We start from the raw sequence: 16,434 nt of genomic DNA on the forward strand, positions 1-16,434 counted from the left end.
ACAAAATGCAAATGAAGCCCTCTCCCAGCTTATATTTCAGCGCATTTTTTCCTGTAGGAGGCAAGTCCATGAAAAACAGACACTTGGCGCATTTACAAGCATTTACCCGTTTGGGGTTTGCCGCTTCAAAATATCTCGACCGACGCGTCAATTGACTTCGCGGCAGAGTTGTAAAGTGTTTCCCTAGTCATACCGGAGGTAATGACGCGAACACATTTCTCAGCCCAAAATAGCAGTTCCCTAAATTTTAGGAGATGCTTCCGTTGGGCTCCTTGTGGTCATTTGACCATCTTTCCTTATTGGGACCACATCCAAAAGTGCAATATGGCCCAACTGTCCGTTACTTTGTGTTGGTAGTCACACCTTGACTTTAGGCCTTTATTGAGTTCACTTCGTAGTATCCACCAACTTGCTAGGTGCGACGGGGGGACCTACATGATCTTGCTCTGAGCCTAGACATCCTCTTACCATACGAATTCCAGTGCCGACCACTACCCATTTGCGGTGAAACTACGGTTCACATTGGCCATACAATGTCCGACCGTTTGCTACTTCAAGAAGAGGGTCTCAAAAATAAAACAAAACCCATTGGAAAGAAACCAACAACTAAAATTAGCAGTTGCCACGTCCTTGTGACATAGTTAACAGTTGCCATGTCCCCGTGACATGATTCTTGGTATTAACGGAGAGGTTTGGTGGTTGGGAAAAGCCGCTAGCACAACTGTTTGTTTTGGACTATCTGAGGAGCTTGCCCTAATCAATGGCAAAGCTCAGAGGAGGCAACTTCGGGCTCATCGGTGACGATAGGACTTCACAGGAGGATGGAGCTCAAGAGATTTTCATAATGTAAACAAAGAGGATTTGTCTAACAAGCGTCTGCGCACTATACCAAGGCGCTATTTTATCTTCGGGTAGGTTTGTATTTTTATTAGCGGAATCGTCGCGGATACCTAAATCTTATCGCTCGAAGACGCGCTCTAAAACCCCGACAGCACACGACAAAACCAACGATCGACTACAGGCAGGATTCTCGAGGACTTTGAGTGCGTAAGGTCAAGTCGTCAGACTCTCAGAGTCGACATGGAGTGACACACGATGCACTTTTTATACAAGGTAGATTTCAAGCCAAGCCTCATAGTCCTATTGCACGATGATGAGCAACAATTCTCTCTTTTCGCTGAGGTCTTGCACTACCGCCTTGTCTTGGTCCACCCCCTTCACCGCCAAACCTATCTCTCCCATCATCATGTATAGGCTTGCTTATCACAAGCTTGGCCACTTTTGTACTTGCTGCAAACTGGCTTGGTTTGTCTTGACCAATCCGATTGATGGCCACTGTTGCTGCTTCAGGTCCAAGCATCCTCACAAAAAGCTCCAACCTCGATGTCACATGTGATTTATGCTATTGGCATGCTAAAAAATTGGTTTGACAACAGATACCTATCTAAACAATAGCACAAAGCAGAATTAGAGATAGCTCACGTGAGTTTCTTGCCTGCGCTCAAAACGATTTAGCTCAATGCTTCAAATTCGTAGCCACCCGATTGTACTCATGGTCAACGATCGCTACTTAGCCAAGCGACGGCATCCTTTAGGATTACCGAGTAAGGGGACCTTGACATGGAGGTTACCCCCTCCTCCCTCCGCTAAGTTGCAATTGCAAACACATATGTTTTACCCACACCCTCTCGGTGCACTAGATGTGGACAGAAATAACGTGTACGAGTACTCACTCACACCTTAATACAACACAAGGAACTCTCTTAATCTCTTCACTTCACATAATGCCAACTCAAGATTTCAATGAAAAACCTCTCCGCACTCAACTCAAGTTCCGAACTTCTCGAACTACAAGGTGTTGCCTACCCATAGACACTACGAAGTAAGTCTAATCGATCAAGGCTTGGAATCACAAACATTGACCACTAAAAGACACCAAAAGGATAATAAAAACACCAAAACTCCAGCCTCAAAAAGGCCCATACTTCACTCTGTTGGACTCTTTGGTGTAGCCTCAATCCGAATGGCACTGATATAGGGTCAAATTATATTGCCGAAAGTTGCACCTTCTTTCCTCAATTCTTCGCACACATACATCCATGGGAACCTCAAAAATGCCACAGACTCTCCCAAGTGAAAAATTGAAGAGAAGGAACCCTAATTCACTCCCTCATACCTTCGAAAACATGAAGCGTTGGGACTGTCCTAGACCACCCTATAGAAAGTTGTTTTTTCCTTCAAATGAGATTTTTTTATGGACGAAGCACCCCCCTAGCTTGAGACACCACGCCCACCATTGTTGATGTGGCAAAATTAAGCGTTTTCACTCCATTGGAGCCCACCATTTTAGGGTCGGCTTTTGTGAGTTTGACATTGATCGGACATTTTTTGTGGCAAAAAATATCAAATGGACTTCAAATTTCTCGAAATTGTTTAGGCTCAATCCTTGATACTCAAATTGCATGACCTCATACCAAAATTCTATTTTTGAGCACTTTTTAGGCAATTCAGGCATCACTACATATCACGCACACAAATAGACAGCTACAACATGTGTCAGACTTTTGGGGCGAAATGACCATACCCACACTTCCCAAGTTGCATCAGTCACATTCTAAAACACTTGAAAGCACACCCTAAAGCAAATAGAAGCCACTTGACACCACATCCATGGTTCGAGCACCCTCCCAAGGTATGCATATGTGTGCAACTGCCAACACGCAACATGACTATTTACAATGTGTACATTGTCCACCGTATTTGAAATCAAGTAGGCTTCCAAATGCATATATTTGCACTGCATATACACACTACTCTGTACACTTCAAAAGATGTCTAGCAACGTCAGTCACATCAAGCCCTCTTTTACAATTCCCCCACCAAAACGGTGCTGGCATCCTTTTAGGCTTACCAAGTCACTATTCAATCCTTTACCTTAGGCCTACGAAGTAAATATTAAATTGGCATCACCAAAACGGTCCCGGCTATGTGCTGTTATGGAAAATGAGCGGGTAATTGTAAGTTTCGCGTTTCAAGATTTCAAGATTGAGCAGTGCGAGTAATGAGACCTAAGGGCGGGGCTATGGCGGAAGTACTGGGTGTGGAGAGAAGCCACGCTATGGCTGGGGGCAAAGAACACTATAAAGAAAGAAGTGGACGATGGCCGGCTCGTGAACTTTGGAGATAGTTTAGGCAGATAAACCTGCAGCAGCTTCCATGGCAGACGTGGTTTACCAGGCCCTTCCATTCGGAGGTAAATCAAGCAAAGGACAAAAGGCTGTGGGATGTGCCAGGCAGATGAAGGCACAGCTGCCGTGGCGGACTCGGTTTGCCAAGCCCGTTCATTTGGTAAATCAGGCATACGATCAAATGCATTTGGAGGAAAAGCAAGCAGACGATCAAGGGACAGAGATGCATTCATCTGTCTTACCAGCTCTCATCAGGCAATGGCTGCCGTGGCAGACTCGGATTACCAGTGCAATGATTTTCGAAGAAAATGAACCAGAAGATCATGGTACACACATACATTCATCTCTCTTACCTGGTCTTCCACATGATATTGCCCTGCGTTGCCTTGTGAGGCTTCCCTTCGGATTTCTTGGGATTGCCCGCACCGTGTCTAAAAGTTGGAATGATGCAATTCAGCCAAAGAACATGGTGACCCTGCTGAGGTAGCAAGCTGGACTTTCTACCAACCTGGTCTTCGTTTTTTCAGAAAAGAACATTGCCAGTACTTTGCATCGGTTCCTTCTTGCTGCGTTGCCTTGTGAGGCTTCCCTTCAGATTTCTTGGGATTGCCCGCACCGTGTCTAAAAGTTGGAATGATGCAATTCAGCCAAAGAACATGGTGACCCTGCTGAGGTAGCAAGCTGGACTTTCTACCAACCTGGTCTTCGTTTTTTCAGAAAAGAACATTGCCGGTACTTTGCATCGGTTCCTTCTTGCCATAGACTCATTGTTTCACACTGTTTCGGAAATTCCTTGCCTTGACTGTTTGCTGAGTCATGAAGTTTGGTTCGAGATGATTTTTGGTATGAATGGAGAGGTTTTGTGGTTGGGAAAAGATGAAAAGCTGGACAAGCTACTACCAGAACTCTTTGTTTGGGATTATCTGCGTGCTCGCTGGAGAAGCTTGCCCTCCATGGCGAAGCTCACAGGAGGCAACTTCGGGCTCATTTCAGTGACAATCGGGGGATATGCCTACTTCACAGGGGATGGAGCTCAAGAGATTTTCATAATGTAAACAACGAAGTTGAGTGCGTGGATTTGTCTACCAAGCATTGGCGCACTATACAAAATCGCCATTACCTCCGTTTGTAATGGATGGACGCTTCGTAGTGTTTGCTGGCTTGCCTATCTCCAACCCAGCCGAGCAATGGCATCCTGAAACAGGAAAGTGGAAGTTTCTGGAAGACGTCTAGTCCAAAGGCGTGAAGGTGAAGAGGCCCTATTTCACAGTGGTTGAAGGGAAAATTTTTGCTATATGGAGCAAGAGCACAGTGGCCATGTTTGAGCCCTTGACTGATACATGGTTGTAGCTTGGTAGGATAACTGCAGATGCCGCAAAGATACAGTACCTTCTTTGTGTTGGTGACAAACTTTGGGCATTTCTAGAGACAGATGACCAAGACAGCAATACGGAGAACTCTTTGCTTTGGATATATGCGGCATGTGTAAGGGAAGTACCTGCTCGTTGGGAGTGGCTGCCCCTTTGCATCAAAGTACTACAAGGCTCCAGCCGTGCAAGTGTAAGGGAAGTACCTGCTCGTTGGGAGTGGCTGCCCCTTTGCATCAAAGTACTACAAGGCTCCAGCCGTGCAATCTCCATGAAGCTAGCAGAGACAGATTGATATAGCTGTATATGCCATCATGCATTTGCTCGAGAATATGTTACAAAGAACATTGCTAAAGACCTGCCTGATTTCAGTAAGTCCTGTAGATTTCACCTTCTCGATGACGAGATCTGCTCTTATGCATCTATGTTGGCTTACGTGGAAAGTTTACATGCAGTTCATGTATCATGTTAGTCTCAGTTTGATCTGTTGATAGAAGCTTTTGAGGACCGATTGACATTGGTAAAATTGGCTGCGTTGCCATCTTGGAAGCTCAGGCCCTATGTACCATTTTCTGAGCATCAGCTCCAAAGCGTGGCAGAAGCAAAGCTTCTGCTATGCTACATCATCACACAGAAAGCTTTAAACAACATTATCTACTGGATTCTACCAGACAATGTTTCTCTTCATCCTTTCATGGCAATAAGAGCCGAATCTTTCATGATCTGTTGTCAAGGACAAACATCTTGGCGGCATTTGAGGTATTGAATTTGGCACATGTACAGGGACTTTAACAGAAGCATTTTTGCATTAATTACAATGAAAAAAATCAGGTTTCAAAGAGTTATTCAAGTTTGGGCATATGTAGTACTGATATGTAGCTTCTTGGTCATTCAAATGTTTCTAACGTTGGCAATGCAGCGCTGAGGCTGCTGCTATCGATTCATGAGAGGTAAATACTTTACTGGCAGGTAAGATTCGTGCCAAGCAGCTCCATTGGTTTTTGCTTGATTTACTCCAAAGTATGGGTATTTATGATGGGTGCTCAAGGTTGGACGTGTCTTTAGCACCGAGGTTTTCTCCTGGTGCATGTGTGCTGGTTTTGTCTTTGTGCAGGTGTCCTGTTTCTGCGAAAATAAGATACTCTTGATTTCCTCAACATTGCAAATTTTGTCCAGGCTCCGTGTACTGTTGTTCATCACCCACGATTTGTGCCGGCAAGTCACTGGTGGGTCCTGCCTTGGAACGTGCATAAGCCCTTGTTGCTCGACTTCCATGTAATCCTCAACATTGAGTTGTGTCTGGGGGCTACCAAGTTGCACCTGGCTTTGATTGCACGGAAGCTGCTCATCACGCTGCCCTTGTTCGGACTGCATGTACCATTGTGTGGCTGTTGCTGGTTATAGGGATCCTGCCATTGATGATTCATTAGCTGCTGGTCATCGCTTGGACCTCCTCTGTTTTGCTGAATCATGAAGCTCGGTTCAAGGTGATTCTTGGTATTAACGGAGAGGTTTTGTGGTTGGGAAAATCTGCTAGCACAACTCTTTGTTTTGGACTATCTGAGGAGCTTGCCCTGATCAATGGCAAAGCTCAGAGGAGGCAACTTCGGGCTCATCGGTGACGATAGGACTTCACAGGAGGATGGAGCTCAAGAGATTTTCATAATGTTAACAAAGAGGATTTGTCTACTAAGCGTCGGTGCACTATACCAAGTTGCCGTTTTATCTCCGGGTAGGTTTGTATTTTTATTAGCGGAATCTTCGCAGATACCTAAATCGTATAGCTCGAAGAGGCGCTCTAAAACCCCGACAGCACACGCCAAAACCAGCGATCGACCTCGGGTAGGATTCTCGAGGACTTTGAGTGCAACTTCCCTAGCCACTCCAATCTCCTGCAATGCCGCCATCGCCATCCCCTGCTCACTCCTGCTGTGACTGGTTTTGACTCCAGCTGCTCCTGCTCCTGCCGCCATCGCGCTCCTGCTCTTGCCGCACTTGTTTGGCTTCATTCTTCCCTCATCGCAACGTGCAGATTTGTATCAATAGGAATTTTTTTAAAAATCGTTAGCATACTGGGGCTCCTTGCTTTTGTTTTTCGTAGCGCACTGCTTTTCATTGCGGCTGACGGGTTTTTAACACGATATAAGGGAACTTGGAAGAGTGTGTGTGTGTGTGTGTGAGAGAGAGAGAGAGAGAGAGAGAGAGAGAGAGAGAGAGAGAGATGGCTGTACTCCTCTCCACCACTTATGGCACCTTGACAATAGACCTGTACACTGACGAATGTCCCCTAGCTTGCACCAATTTTCTCAAGCTTCGCAAGCTAGGATACTACAACAATTGCCTCTTTCATGCCGTCATCAAGGACTTCATTGCACAGACGGGAGACCCCATTGGCACAGGCTTGGGGGGTGACTCCTAGTACAAGCTTCTCCACCAAGAAAAACAAAAAACAGAAGGACAAGAAGATCAACAAGACTCCAATAGGTTCTTTCCCAACGAGCTTCATCCCTCTCTCAAGCATGATTGTCTTGGTACCGTCGCCATGGCTAGTGCTGGCCCTAACCTCAACGCTTCGCAGTTCTACATCACCCTTCGTCAGGCTCCCATCGACTACTTGGATGGTAACAGGACTGTTTTTGGTCGAGTCACAAAAAACTTCGACAAAGCGCTTGAAAAAATCAATTACACCCTTGTCGATCAACATTCTTTTCGCCCTCTTAGAAACATTGGGATCAAGCAAGTGTACATTCTCTATGATCCCTTTGAAGATCCGGTGGGACTTGCCCACATCCTATCAATGGGTCTCTCTATGCCAACACGGTCACCAATATGTGATGAAGATGATGACACTATATGTAGTGATGAGGATCAAGCTAGCCATCGACGTCGTGAAGCACATTCACGCGCGGTTGTTCTAGAAATGATTGGAGACATTCCTGAAGCTGAGATTAAGCCACCTGAGAATGTGTTGTTTATTTGCAAGCTCAACCCAATTACAGAGGAAGAGGATTTGAATTTTATCTTCTCACGGTTTGGCATGGTCTTATCAATAGACATCATCAGGGATCATAAGACAAACAAGAGTTTGTGTTATGGATTTGTGGAGTTTGAGACAAAAGAAGCATGTGAGGTTGCTTATTTGAAGATGAACAATGCACGTATTGACGATAGACGAATCCATGTGGACTTCAGTCAAAGTGTCCACAAGCTGTGGGCTAGATATCAAGCCCAATGTTCTAGGAACAACCATGTCAAGGGTGAGAGCTCGACATCGAAGTGTCAAGAAAAATCAAACAATTATCATCATTGCAAAAGGTCGAGACATCGATCTTAATATGGATGTCTAAATTAGATTAGTTGTACTAGCTAGCAAGAGTACAATATACCCATGCCTTATTTGCAAGTGAGATGCTCTATCATATGAATTCAATCTAGTCATTGAGGAACATCCTTGATTCTCAACCCTTCTTACTCAGATCCTTTCACTCAAGAAGCTAATATGTATATCATTCACCTAATCATGATCGAGTGTGTATATATGGGATGTTTGCGTGCGTCTAGCAGAGAGGGAGATTCTTTGTAAAGTGCACCCCACGTATTTCTTTCATTGTGTTCTTGTATCTCTTTCCCTCTAGCATAACGCTTTAAATGCCATGTTCTAAGACTAAATTTTCTAAGGAAGTTTTCTCAATGAGATGGTAAATTCTTTTTTTAGCCTTTGTGACACAAAACATAGCACCACACATGAATGTCTGGCATGGATAGTTTAAGCAAAAGCCTATCTTGGTAGCACTTCAAGTTATGTGCTTTAGCTTTGATACGAGAAGACCTCTAGGCAAAACTAAGGATGAGTTTTTTCCATGAGTCTCAAGAAGATTTTACCTCATTGTGGTGGATAGCTAAGGTCAAGTTTAGGTTTTAGGCCAATGAATTCGATTCCCTAAAAGTAAACAACATGTATCCTTTTTGACTCAGGAGGTGAGTCTTGTACTTATAGAATGCTGCATGAAGTTGACCGTTTGACCCAGGTGGCTACCTTGATCATTCTATGACAAGCATGAATCTGAAAGGGGCTCGAACATCAAGGACGTTGCTAAATAGCGCTTCCACATAGTTAGCTCCAAGTAAGTATAAAATAATATCAACCAAAAATCTTAAATGGTACACCACTAAAGCTAGGGTTTGAGACATTTTACCAATTGTCCACTTAACTGAGTTAATCCTCTACAAAAGTGTTCAAATGACTCATGAGCATGACTCATGAGCTAGGTTGCATTATACATTATTCAAGATTTGTTTTATTCATGGATAATCTCCATTTTATTCCTACAACTTTTTTATTTGAATGTATTATATGCTAATACATGATAAATTTCTTAACCAAAAATAAGTTAGGAACCTCATGCCATGTCTTTTGTGTATAGTAGCTAGGTTGTCAAGGCTACATTGAACTCCGCCTAGGGATATAGACCTATATTGTTGCTCATATTTCATGAGCTTGACCTCTTATTCAACAATCCTAGTGTCTCTATCTACCGGATTCTCATATGAGCTCGTTGCGCATTCTCCTTGGAGATCTCCAGGATTTTCTTGTGCTTTGCAAAAGCTATGTGGTGTAAGAGTGAGTGTGTGTGTGTGTGTGTGTGTGTGTGTGTGTGTGTGTGTGTGTGTGTGTGTACGCGCGCGCTGAGTGTAGAGTGATAGACTATGTGTGGGTGGAGTACTGACTACTTAATGAGTGAAACCCCTTATTCTTTAATGTAGAAAGAATAGGGTTAATGGTCAATAGAATAGGGTTAATGGTCAATAAGTTAGTGGACGGCCGGAACACCGAACGTCCAGCCTCGAGGTAAGGCGCATGTCGCCTTTACTCCAACCTACTCCCACGTAAAGGTGAATGTAGTGACAAGTGGGTTTAAATAGCTAACTACTAGTATATACAAGTAATAAAAGCAAGAGAGTCTCCATGTCCACTGGCTCACTCACTCAATCTATATATAGTCATGTCAACTCTAGTGATAGACAAGCATGTGAATCCATTTCTAGAGCCTATATGAGAATCCTAAAAACATCTTTGTATGGTTTTCATATGCACAATGTATCATGCCAGTATTAGTCATCATATGATTGTCAATCCCTACTGCAAATGCTCCCATTGTAGCTATTAGGTCGGACCTTGAAACTAGTAGTCAATACATGAGACATCCCAATGCTAACAAAATCTATGCAAACCTAACTGTGCTAGCCTTCTCGGTGCTATTTGTACATACTACATCATCAGGACTACTCATCATATATGGATGTGTTATCATCGACACTGGGATGGCTATGTCCCTCTCATCCATAGATGGAACTATGTGTCCTGGTATCAACTCATCAGTCTCTAGCATGAACATATCAAAGAACTCTATGTTCATCATCTCTATATGTGTCTCTAGGGAGCAGACCTGCTCTACCTCTATTTACATAGACTCTGAAAACATGTGTCTCAGTGGAGCAATTTTTCTCTACCTATGCCTTTGAAAAGTCCACTGATATGTCATAACAACTAAATTCTTTGTCTCTTGAGCATACTAGAGCTCATTCATGAATGAGATATGTCTCGTCTCTCGCATACCACACGTCAATGATGCAATTAATACCAAGTTGTCTTGAATCTCAGATACTTCCTATAGAACGGAGAATCCATATCTAGCTCCTCTCGTAATCACAAGCGATCTGCAATGCATCCAGAAAGACTACTCTTGAAGAAGTACATGACAACCACAATCTTCTAGCTATCTCACCGAGATGAAACTCTATGCGATCTCAAAAACATAACGCATATGTCGTAACGTAAAAGATGCACCACTAGGTAATGATAATCATACATCTCTTGCACCCTCTATGTCATATGTTGAACCATCAGCCAAGTGAACATAACCAAGCCTGCCATTAGAAAAGGTACTAAAACACTTACGATATGGTGTGATGTGGAAGATTACATCCTCATCTAGTAACCAACGTGAAGAATAAGTAAGACGAACACTAGAGGTGAACATGACATCACCATCACTTGCATATGAAGCCACCTCTCTAGCTTGTGTTAAAACCTCACATGCATCAGGCATACATCTTTGTTGCTGTATTTCATGTATGAAACAATGGCGCCTAATGTGCCTTCTGTGACCATAATGCCAACAAAACTAGTATCAATATGAATGAGACCTTTGATTCATCTCTGCAAATCATGAAATGCCACACATACCTACTAAATGGATGTCAAGAAACCAGGATTTGCATATGCATCAAAATGTATATGGTGAGAAATCTGCCAAATCCTTCCTTGTAAAATGAGAAAGATCTCAACCATTGTCATACTAACTAATATCTAATTCTTCTAAATGATATTCTCATGTTAAACTGATCATTTAATATGGGGAAGTGCCAGGGAAGAAAAAGCTAGAATATTGGTTAAGCTGGAAGACCAGCAACAATAGGGATCCAAAGGGGGGGCCATCTGCAAAAGAGCAAGGTGCAACAATGGGCTTTAAAGACCCTAAGGTTCAGACCATTAAGACTTCCAAAATGCTAAGATTCCAAAAATAAAAGGTTGTGTCCAATGGTTAAGCTTAGGAAAATTGGATGCTTTGTGTGTGTGTACAAAAGTCTTCATGAATCCTACAAAGGAGGGGGCGAGCCTTGCAAGTAGGGGATGAGAGAGACACACACACACACACACACACACACACACACACACACACACACACACACACACACACACACACACACACACACACACTCACTCACAAGCCTCCTTTACACAAAGGGAATGAGGGACACACGTCAGCTCCCTAGCCCATATGCCCACAAGGTGTACTCAAATCCTATTGGATGGCCATGGAGGTGGACCAATGAGAATTAGGCTAGAGTAAATCTAGTTTAATTCATTTAAAAACACTTAATAAAAGAACCAATAAGAATTAATCTCTCTAGAAGACTATTGGACAGTCTCCCAAGGGGTCCAATGAGCATTCAACAGCCCAATGGCTTGCCTGATTCCTATTGCCCAAGAGACAAAGAGGTCCAATGAGAGTTTAGTTCCATTAATTAATTACCTAAAGATCTCACAAAAGGGGAAAGGGGGACACATGTCACAAGGCTCTCACTTATGCTCCTTAAATCCTATTGGCTAAGCCTGGTGAGGTCCAATGGGGTGGAAGCATGAGCAAATAGCAAGAGAGAGAGAGAGGGGGGGCTGAAATTTCAAAGGCATTATCTCACACACTCACACACAAGCTCATGTGTGAAGCAAGAAGACTCTCTCTCTCTCCTTCTCAAGCTTTAATGGAAATCTTATCACCTACTCCAAGCTTGTGAGAAGGGAGGCCTACACCAATAACTAATGGCTTTGTGATGCAAATCCAACCAAGAGCCAAGCTTCAATGCATGCTCATCTCCTCTACCATGCTAATTACTAAGCTATGCTATGCTAATATGATCGATTATGTGAGGAGATGTACATCTTCTTCGTAAGACTACTCCTTCTTCCTCTCAATCTACTCTCATACCCCGCTAGCTCTCACCATCTTCGAAGGTGTGTGACGTCTTGGGTCTGAGACCATGAGGGAATTGATGTTGTATTTTATAAGTATTTTGCTTAGTGCTTGAAGTTTCCATCTTCATTGCACTAGCTAGTATTGAAGGAACACAAAGAATTGTATTATAAAATGTCTCTCTTGATGGGAGAAACCTATAATACAAAGCCTTTTGGAGGGGGGACCGGCTCCATGTAAATCCGGTCCTCAACTATTGTCAATAGCTTAATTTCTCTCTCTTTTGAAGTATTGTTCATGCTATCTAACTACGTGTTATGCTATTTGTTGCTCTCTCCACCCAAGCACTCTTGTTATGCTCATCAGGAACCTATTCTAATGAAATGCTCACTTGTTCATGTTATTTTTCGCTACACACAAGTTACTAGGCCATTAGATGTTACATTGGTATCAGAGCACAAGGTTTCTCTTTTCTTGCTCAAGAAGGGAGTTCCTCAAGCTAGCTATAAATGGTTGGTATTATTAATTGCATTTGAGTAAGTAGAATATGCATTTTTTAGCCTTGCAGTGCGCCTGCCTTCGTGCAGATAACGGGGCATCACCGTCGAGAGCTATGGTCTTAATAGTGGAGTCCTATGGGGCTTGCCTATGGCTTAACCACTATTGAGTTATTAGAAGCTTGACAAGAGCCGGTGTTGTTTTGGTGTTGAACGACCCTCTCTTCTATTCCTTGCAATTAATGGTATTCGAGCCATGGGTACAATAGCTTGAGTGCTTTTTCTAAAGGGGTAAAGAGGAATAGCAACTAGGGCTTGAAGTGCCAAAGTACACCTAAAATTTGCTAGAATGGCTGACAATAGTAAAGAGAGTGAAATTAATGTTGATAGCTTTGATTTTGCTAATAAGCAGGCTACTAATGATGCCCCTATGCTTGTTAACTACCTTGTTTCTAGGTTTCAACAAGCCATGGGCAATCCATCCCTCAAAGTGAAGTGCGACGACAGCTTCATGCTCATGGGATTCTTCAAACTCCCCACCATGACGAGAGAGTACCTAGGAAGCCTCCTTGCAAGACTCCCAAAAGAGGCCTCTCTCCGATTCAGGAAGAAGAAGAGGATCCATACGAAGGGCAAGGCATTGAGTGTTCCATTGCCACCATATGTGAAACTTAGCAAACAAGATTGTCCTGTGTCTGAGGAAGAACAGGTTGAAATGGATAAGATTCCATATGCGTCTGCAGTGGGTAGTTTGATGTATGCAATGATTGCTACTCGCCCAGACATTGCATTTGCAGTGGGAGTAGTAAGTCGATACATGTCAAACCTAGGCTAGAAACATTGGGAGGCAGTGAAAGGAATATTGAGATACCTGAAAGCTACAAAGAGTATGCGTATATGCGTATATGCTATGGGAGTCAGGAGCTAAGTGTAAAGGGTTTTACAGACTCAGATTATGCAGGTGACTTGGAAAACCGAAGGTCTACGTCAGGGTATGTCTTTACATTGGCTGGTGGAGCAGTATCATGGAGTTTTAGATTACAAGATTGTGTTACTCAATTTACTACATAGGCTGAATATGTTGTCGCATCAGAGGCATGCAAAGAATCAATTTGGCTTAATCGACTAGTAACAAATTTGGGAATCAAAGAAGAGATGCCTGTGTTATATTGTGATAGTCAAAGTGCTATACAATTGGCTCGCAATCCAGTTTATCACTCAAAGACAAAGCATGTGGATGTGAAGTATCATTTCATCACAAGGATAAGCAACTTCAGCTTGTCAAAGTTCACACCACAGAAAATCCTGCTGATCTACTTACAAAAGGACTTCCCTCATAGAGCTTTGCGCATTTTCGCAAGCAGTTAGGTGTAGGGTAGTACATCACTTCTCTACATCTCTTTTATATTAGCTTGTATAGTACCTTCTCTCACACTTAAAGTACCACATTGGACTTTAAGTGGGAGGTTGTTGGGGTATAAAGCCCAATGTGTTTGCCCAGGTAAGTGGGCGGGCCGCCAGGTATGTACACATATTCTTTTGTAAAAACCTAAAAAGAACTCACTATGCTCTACACATTACAGTAGAGCGAGTTCACCAGATCTTCGTGCTCTTCTTCTCGCACTCTCTCTCGCGTCACACTTCCGCTCGTACTCCTTCATTAACTACCTTGTTTCTAGGTTTCAACAAGCCATGGGCAATCCATCCCTCAAAGTGAAGTGCGACGACAGCTTCATGCTCATGGGATTCTTCAAACTCCCCACCATGACGAGAGAGTACCTAGGAAGCCTCCTTGCAAGACTCCCAAAAGAGGCCTCTCTCCGGTTCAGGAAGAAGAAGAGGATCCATACGAGGGCTCAAAAATTTTCTTCTTGATGACGCATCTCCTTCTCAAAGGAGAATTCAAGAGCCCCCACCGAAGGAACAAGAAAGAATTGAGTCTCCTGCCACCGCAGAGGCAAAGCATCAATTTTGGGCAGGCTTAATTGAAGAAATGGCAGAGTATGTCAACTCCAAAAGGCCACGCACCATATCAACGGTTATACACCATACTATGGTGGCTTCTCAAATCAATTTCCAAACAGGGGCTAAAAGAAATTCTAAGCCCACGAAAAACAAGGGTTTCAATGAGCCTAAGGGGAAGGACAATGTCCAAAAGTCTCCTAAGGGTAATTCCAACAAAGCTAAGGAGAAAGGAGTTTACAAAGGCAAAAACAAACTCTCTCCTGAAGAGCTTGAGCATTATCGCAAGGATACCCGCTGTTTCAAGTGCGGCAAGCAAGGGCATGTGTACCGCGCTTGTCCCCAAAAGAACACTCGCCATGAGCCTCCTAGAGCTACCTTGGTAGAAGAGGAAGCTCACCACAAAGGATCTCCTCTATGCCATGCTCGGGGAAAGGTAAGAGAACATGATGCTTTTATTCTTTTTAACCCTGGTTCTACTCACAATTTCATACAGAGTTGGCCACCAAACTAGGCATCCAAGCCTATGAGATGAGAGATGTCCTACCCGGAAATGGTGCTTTCAAGGGGCAAGAAGCTTCAGTCACTCCCTTAATTGGGAAATTGAGGCTCCATGTCCAAAGCTATGTGGACAAAGAGGACTTCTTTATCTCTCCTCTCAAGCATGAGGATGTAATCCTAGGGGCACCATGGTTTGATCGCATGGCTGCCAATGTTAAATTCTCTAAAAGGGAATCTACTTTAGGTTTAGGGAAAATGATATCTACATAGATGCTAAGGAAATAGGTAACACCATACCCATTGTACATACGCAAGATTTAAATAAGTCAATAAAGAGCTCTATTTCTGTGTACATGACTTTTGTTAAAGATTCTCAAAATAAACCTAATGCTTTAGCAAAAGAAATTATAAACAATCACAAGGAATTAGCTTATGTTGCCACGATTCTAATGACTACTTGCATGCACTTACGGTCACAAATAGCTCGTAAGCACGTGTGCTTCATTTCGCGTGGAATGCTTGGCGTTGTTGCTGCGTAGCTCTCTCCGAGCCTAACGCAATGGTGGAGTCGAATCTCCAATGCGATGAATGAGCTGGGAGTAGCACCAGGATGCACCTCACGCTGCTCTCTCTTTCTCTCTCACACACAGTCAACGGTAATTGAAAAATTTGATTATGATCAAAGTTCTTTACAAAATGACCTAGGTACCTTATATACATAGGCTACCATAGGTTAAACCTAAAATAGAGTTCAAGGGTAAAATGGCTTTGTATTTACAATCTCAAAGTGCCATTGCACCATGGCTTTTGCAACTAGAATAGCTACTCATTACAAATGATGTTTATAACCATAATCCATAGCATTTCATAACTCTCAAAAAATAAGGCTTTGTTGAGTTATGTCGTACTGTTGACCCATGGGTCAATACTCCCCCCCTCCGAATTCATGTCGTCATTGACATGACCTAGTTGTCAATTTCGGTGTGGTCTTTTTTGTCGTTCTTGCTTTTGTGTGTGCTCCACTGCTTGTATTTTGTCATACCACAACGGCGACTATGATCCATGAAAGTCATAATTGATGGACGAACTTTATGTCCTTCACATCCAAGCCCCGAGCTGCAGCATTTGTTGCTGTCATTATAGGGCTATTGCCAGATCTCTTTTTGTTTCCATAAATACGATCACTTTATTTCCATCCATCATTTTCTCCAGTAAATTTGTCACTTTTGAGTATGTCTCATTCTCAAAAACAACTTCTATATTTGTCACTTTTGAGTATGTCTCATTTGCTCCAGTAAATTTGTCACTTTTGAGTATGTCTCATTCTCAAAAACAACTTCTAAAATCTATAGATTTGAATGATTGGCTTTAAGACCATGTGAAC

The 16,434-nt window shown here is 43.0% G+C and overlaps 2 protein-coding genes and 1 pseudogene across 2 annotated transcripts; all 3 read left to right on the top strand.

The window, feature by feature from the left end:
• The first annotated feature begins 607 nt into the window (after nucleotides 1-607).
• Nucleotides 608-3,691, top strand: LOC147448471 (uncharacterized). The gene has a single exon (XM_086521069.1). It carries the CDS (start codon nucleotides 3,217-3,219, stop codon nucleotides 3,673-3,675), a length of 459 nt encoding a protein of 152 aa, XP_086377195.1. The 5' UTR covers nucleotides 608-3,216; the 3' UTR covers nucleotides 3,676-3,691.
• Nucleotides 3,692-4,009: 318 nt separating this feature from the next.
• LOC147448472 (uncharacterized) lies at nucleotides 4,010-6,629 on the top strand. Its single transcript, XM_086521070.1, has 2 exons — nucleotides 4,010-4,239; nucleotides 4,547-6,629. The coding sequence occupies exons 1-2, from the start codon at nucleotides 4,022-4,024 to the stop codon at nucleotides 4,848-4,850; spliced, it is 522 nt and encodes a 173-aa protein (XP_086377196.1). The 5' UTR covers nucleotides 4,010-4,021; the 3' UTR covers nucleotides 4,851-6,629.
• Nucleotides 6,630-6,754: 125 nt separating this feature from the next.
• LOC147448473 (peptidyl-prolyl cis-trans isomerase CYP59 pseudogene) lies at nucleotides 6,755-8,066 on the top strand (annotated as a pseudogene).
• Nucleotides 8,067-16,434: the final 8,368 nt, after the last annotated feature.

Source organism: Adiantum capillus-veneris, chromosome 10, assembly GCF_014529385.1.
Source record: "Adiantum capillus-veneris isolate H3 chromosome 10, ASM1452938v2, whole genome shotgun sequence".
Classification (NCBI taxonomy): domain Eukaryota; kingdom Viridiplantae; phylum Streptophyta; class Polypodiopsida; order Polypodiales; family Pteridaceae; genus Adiantum; species Adiantum capillus-veneris.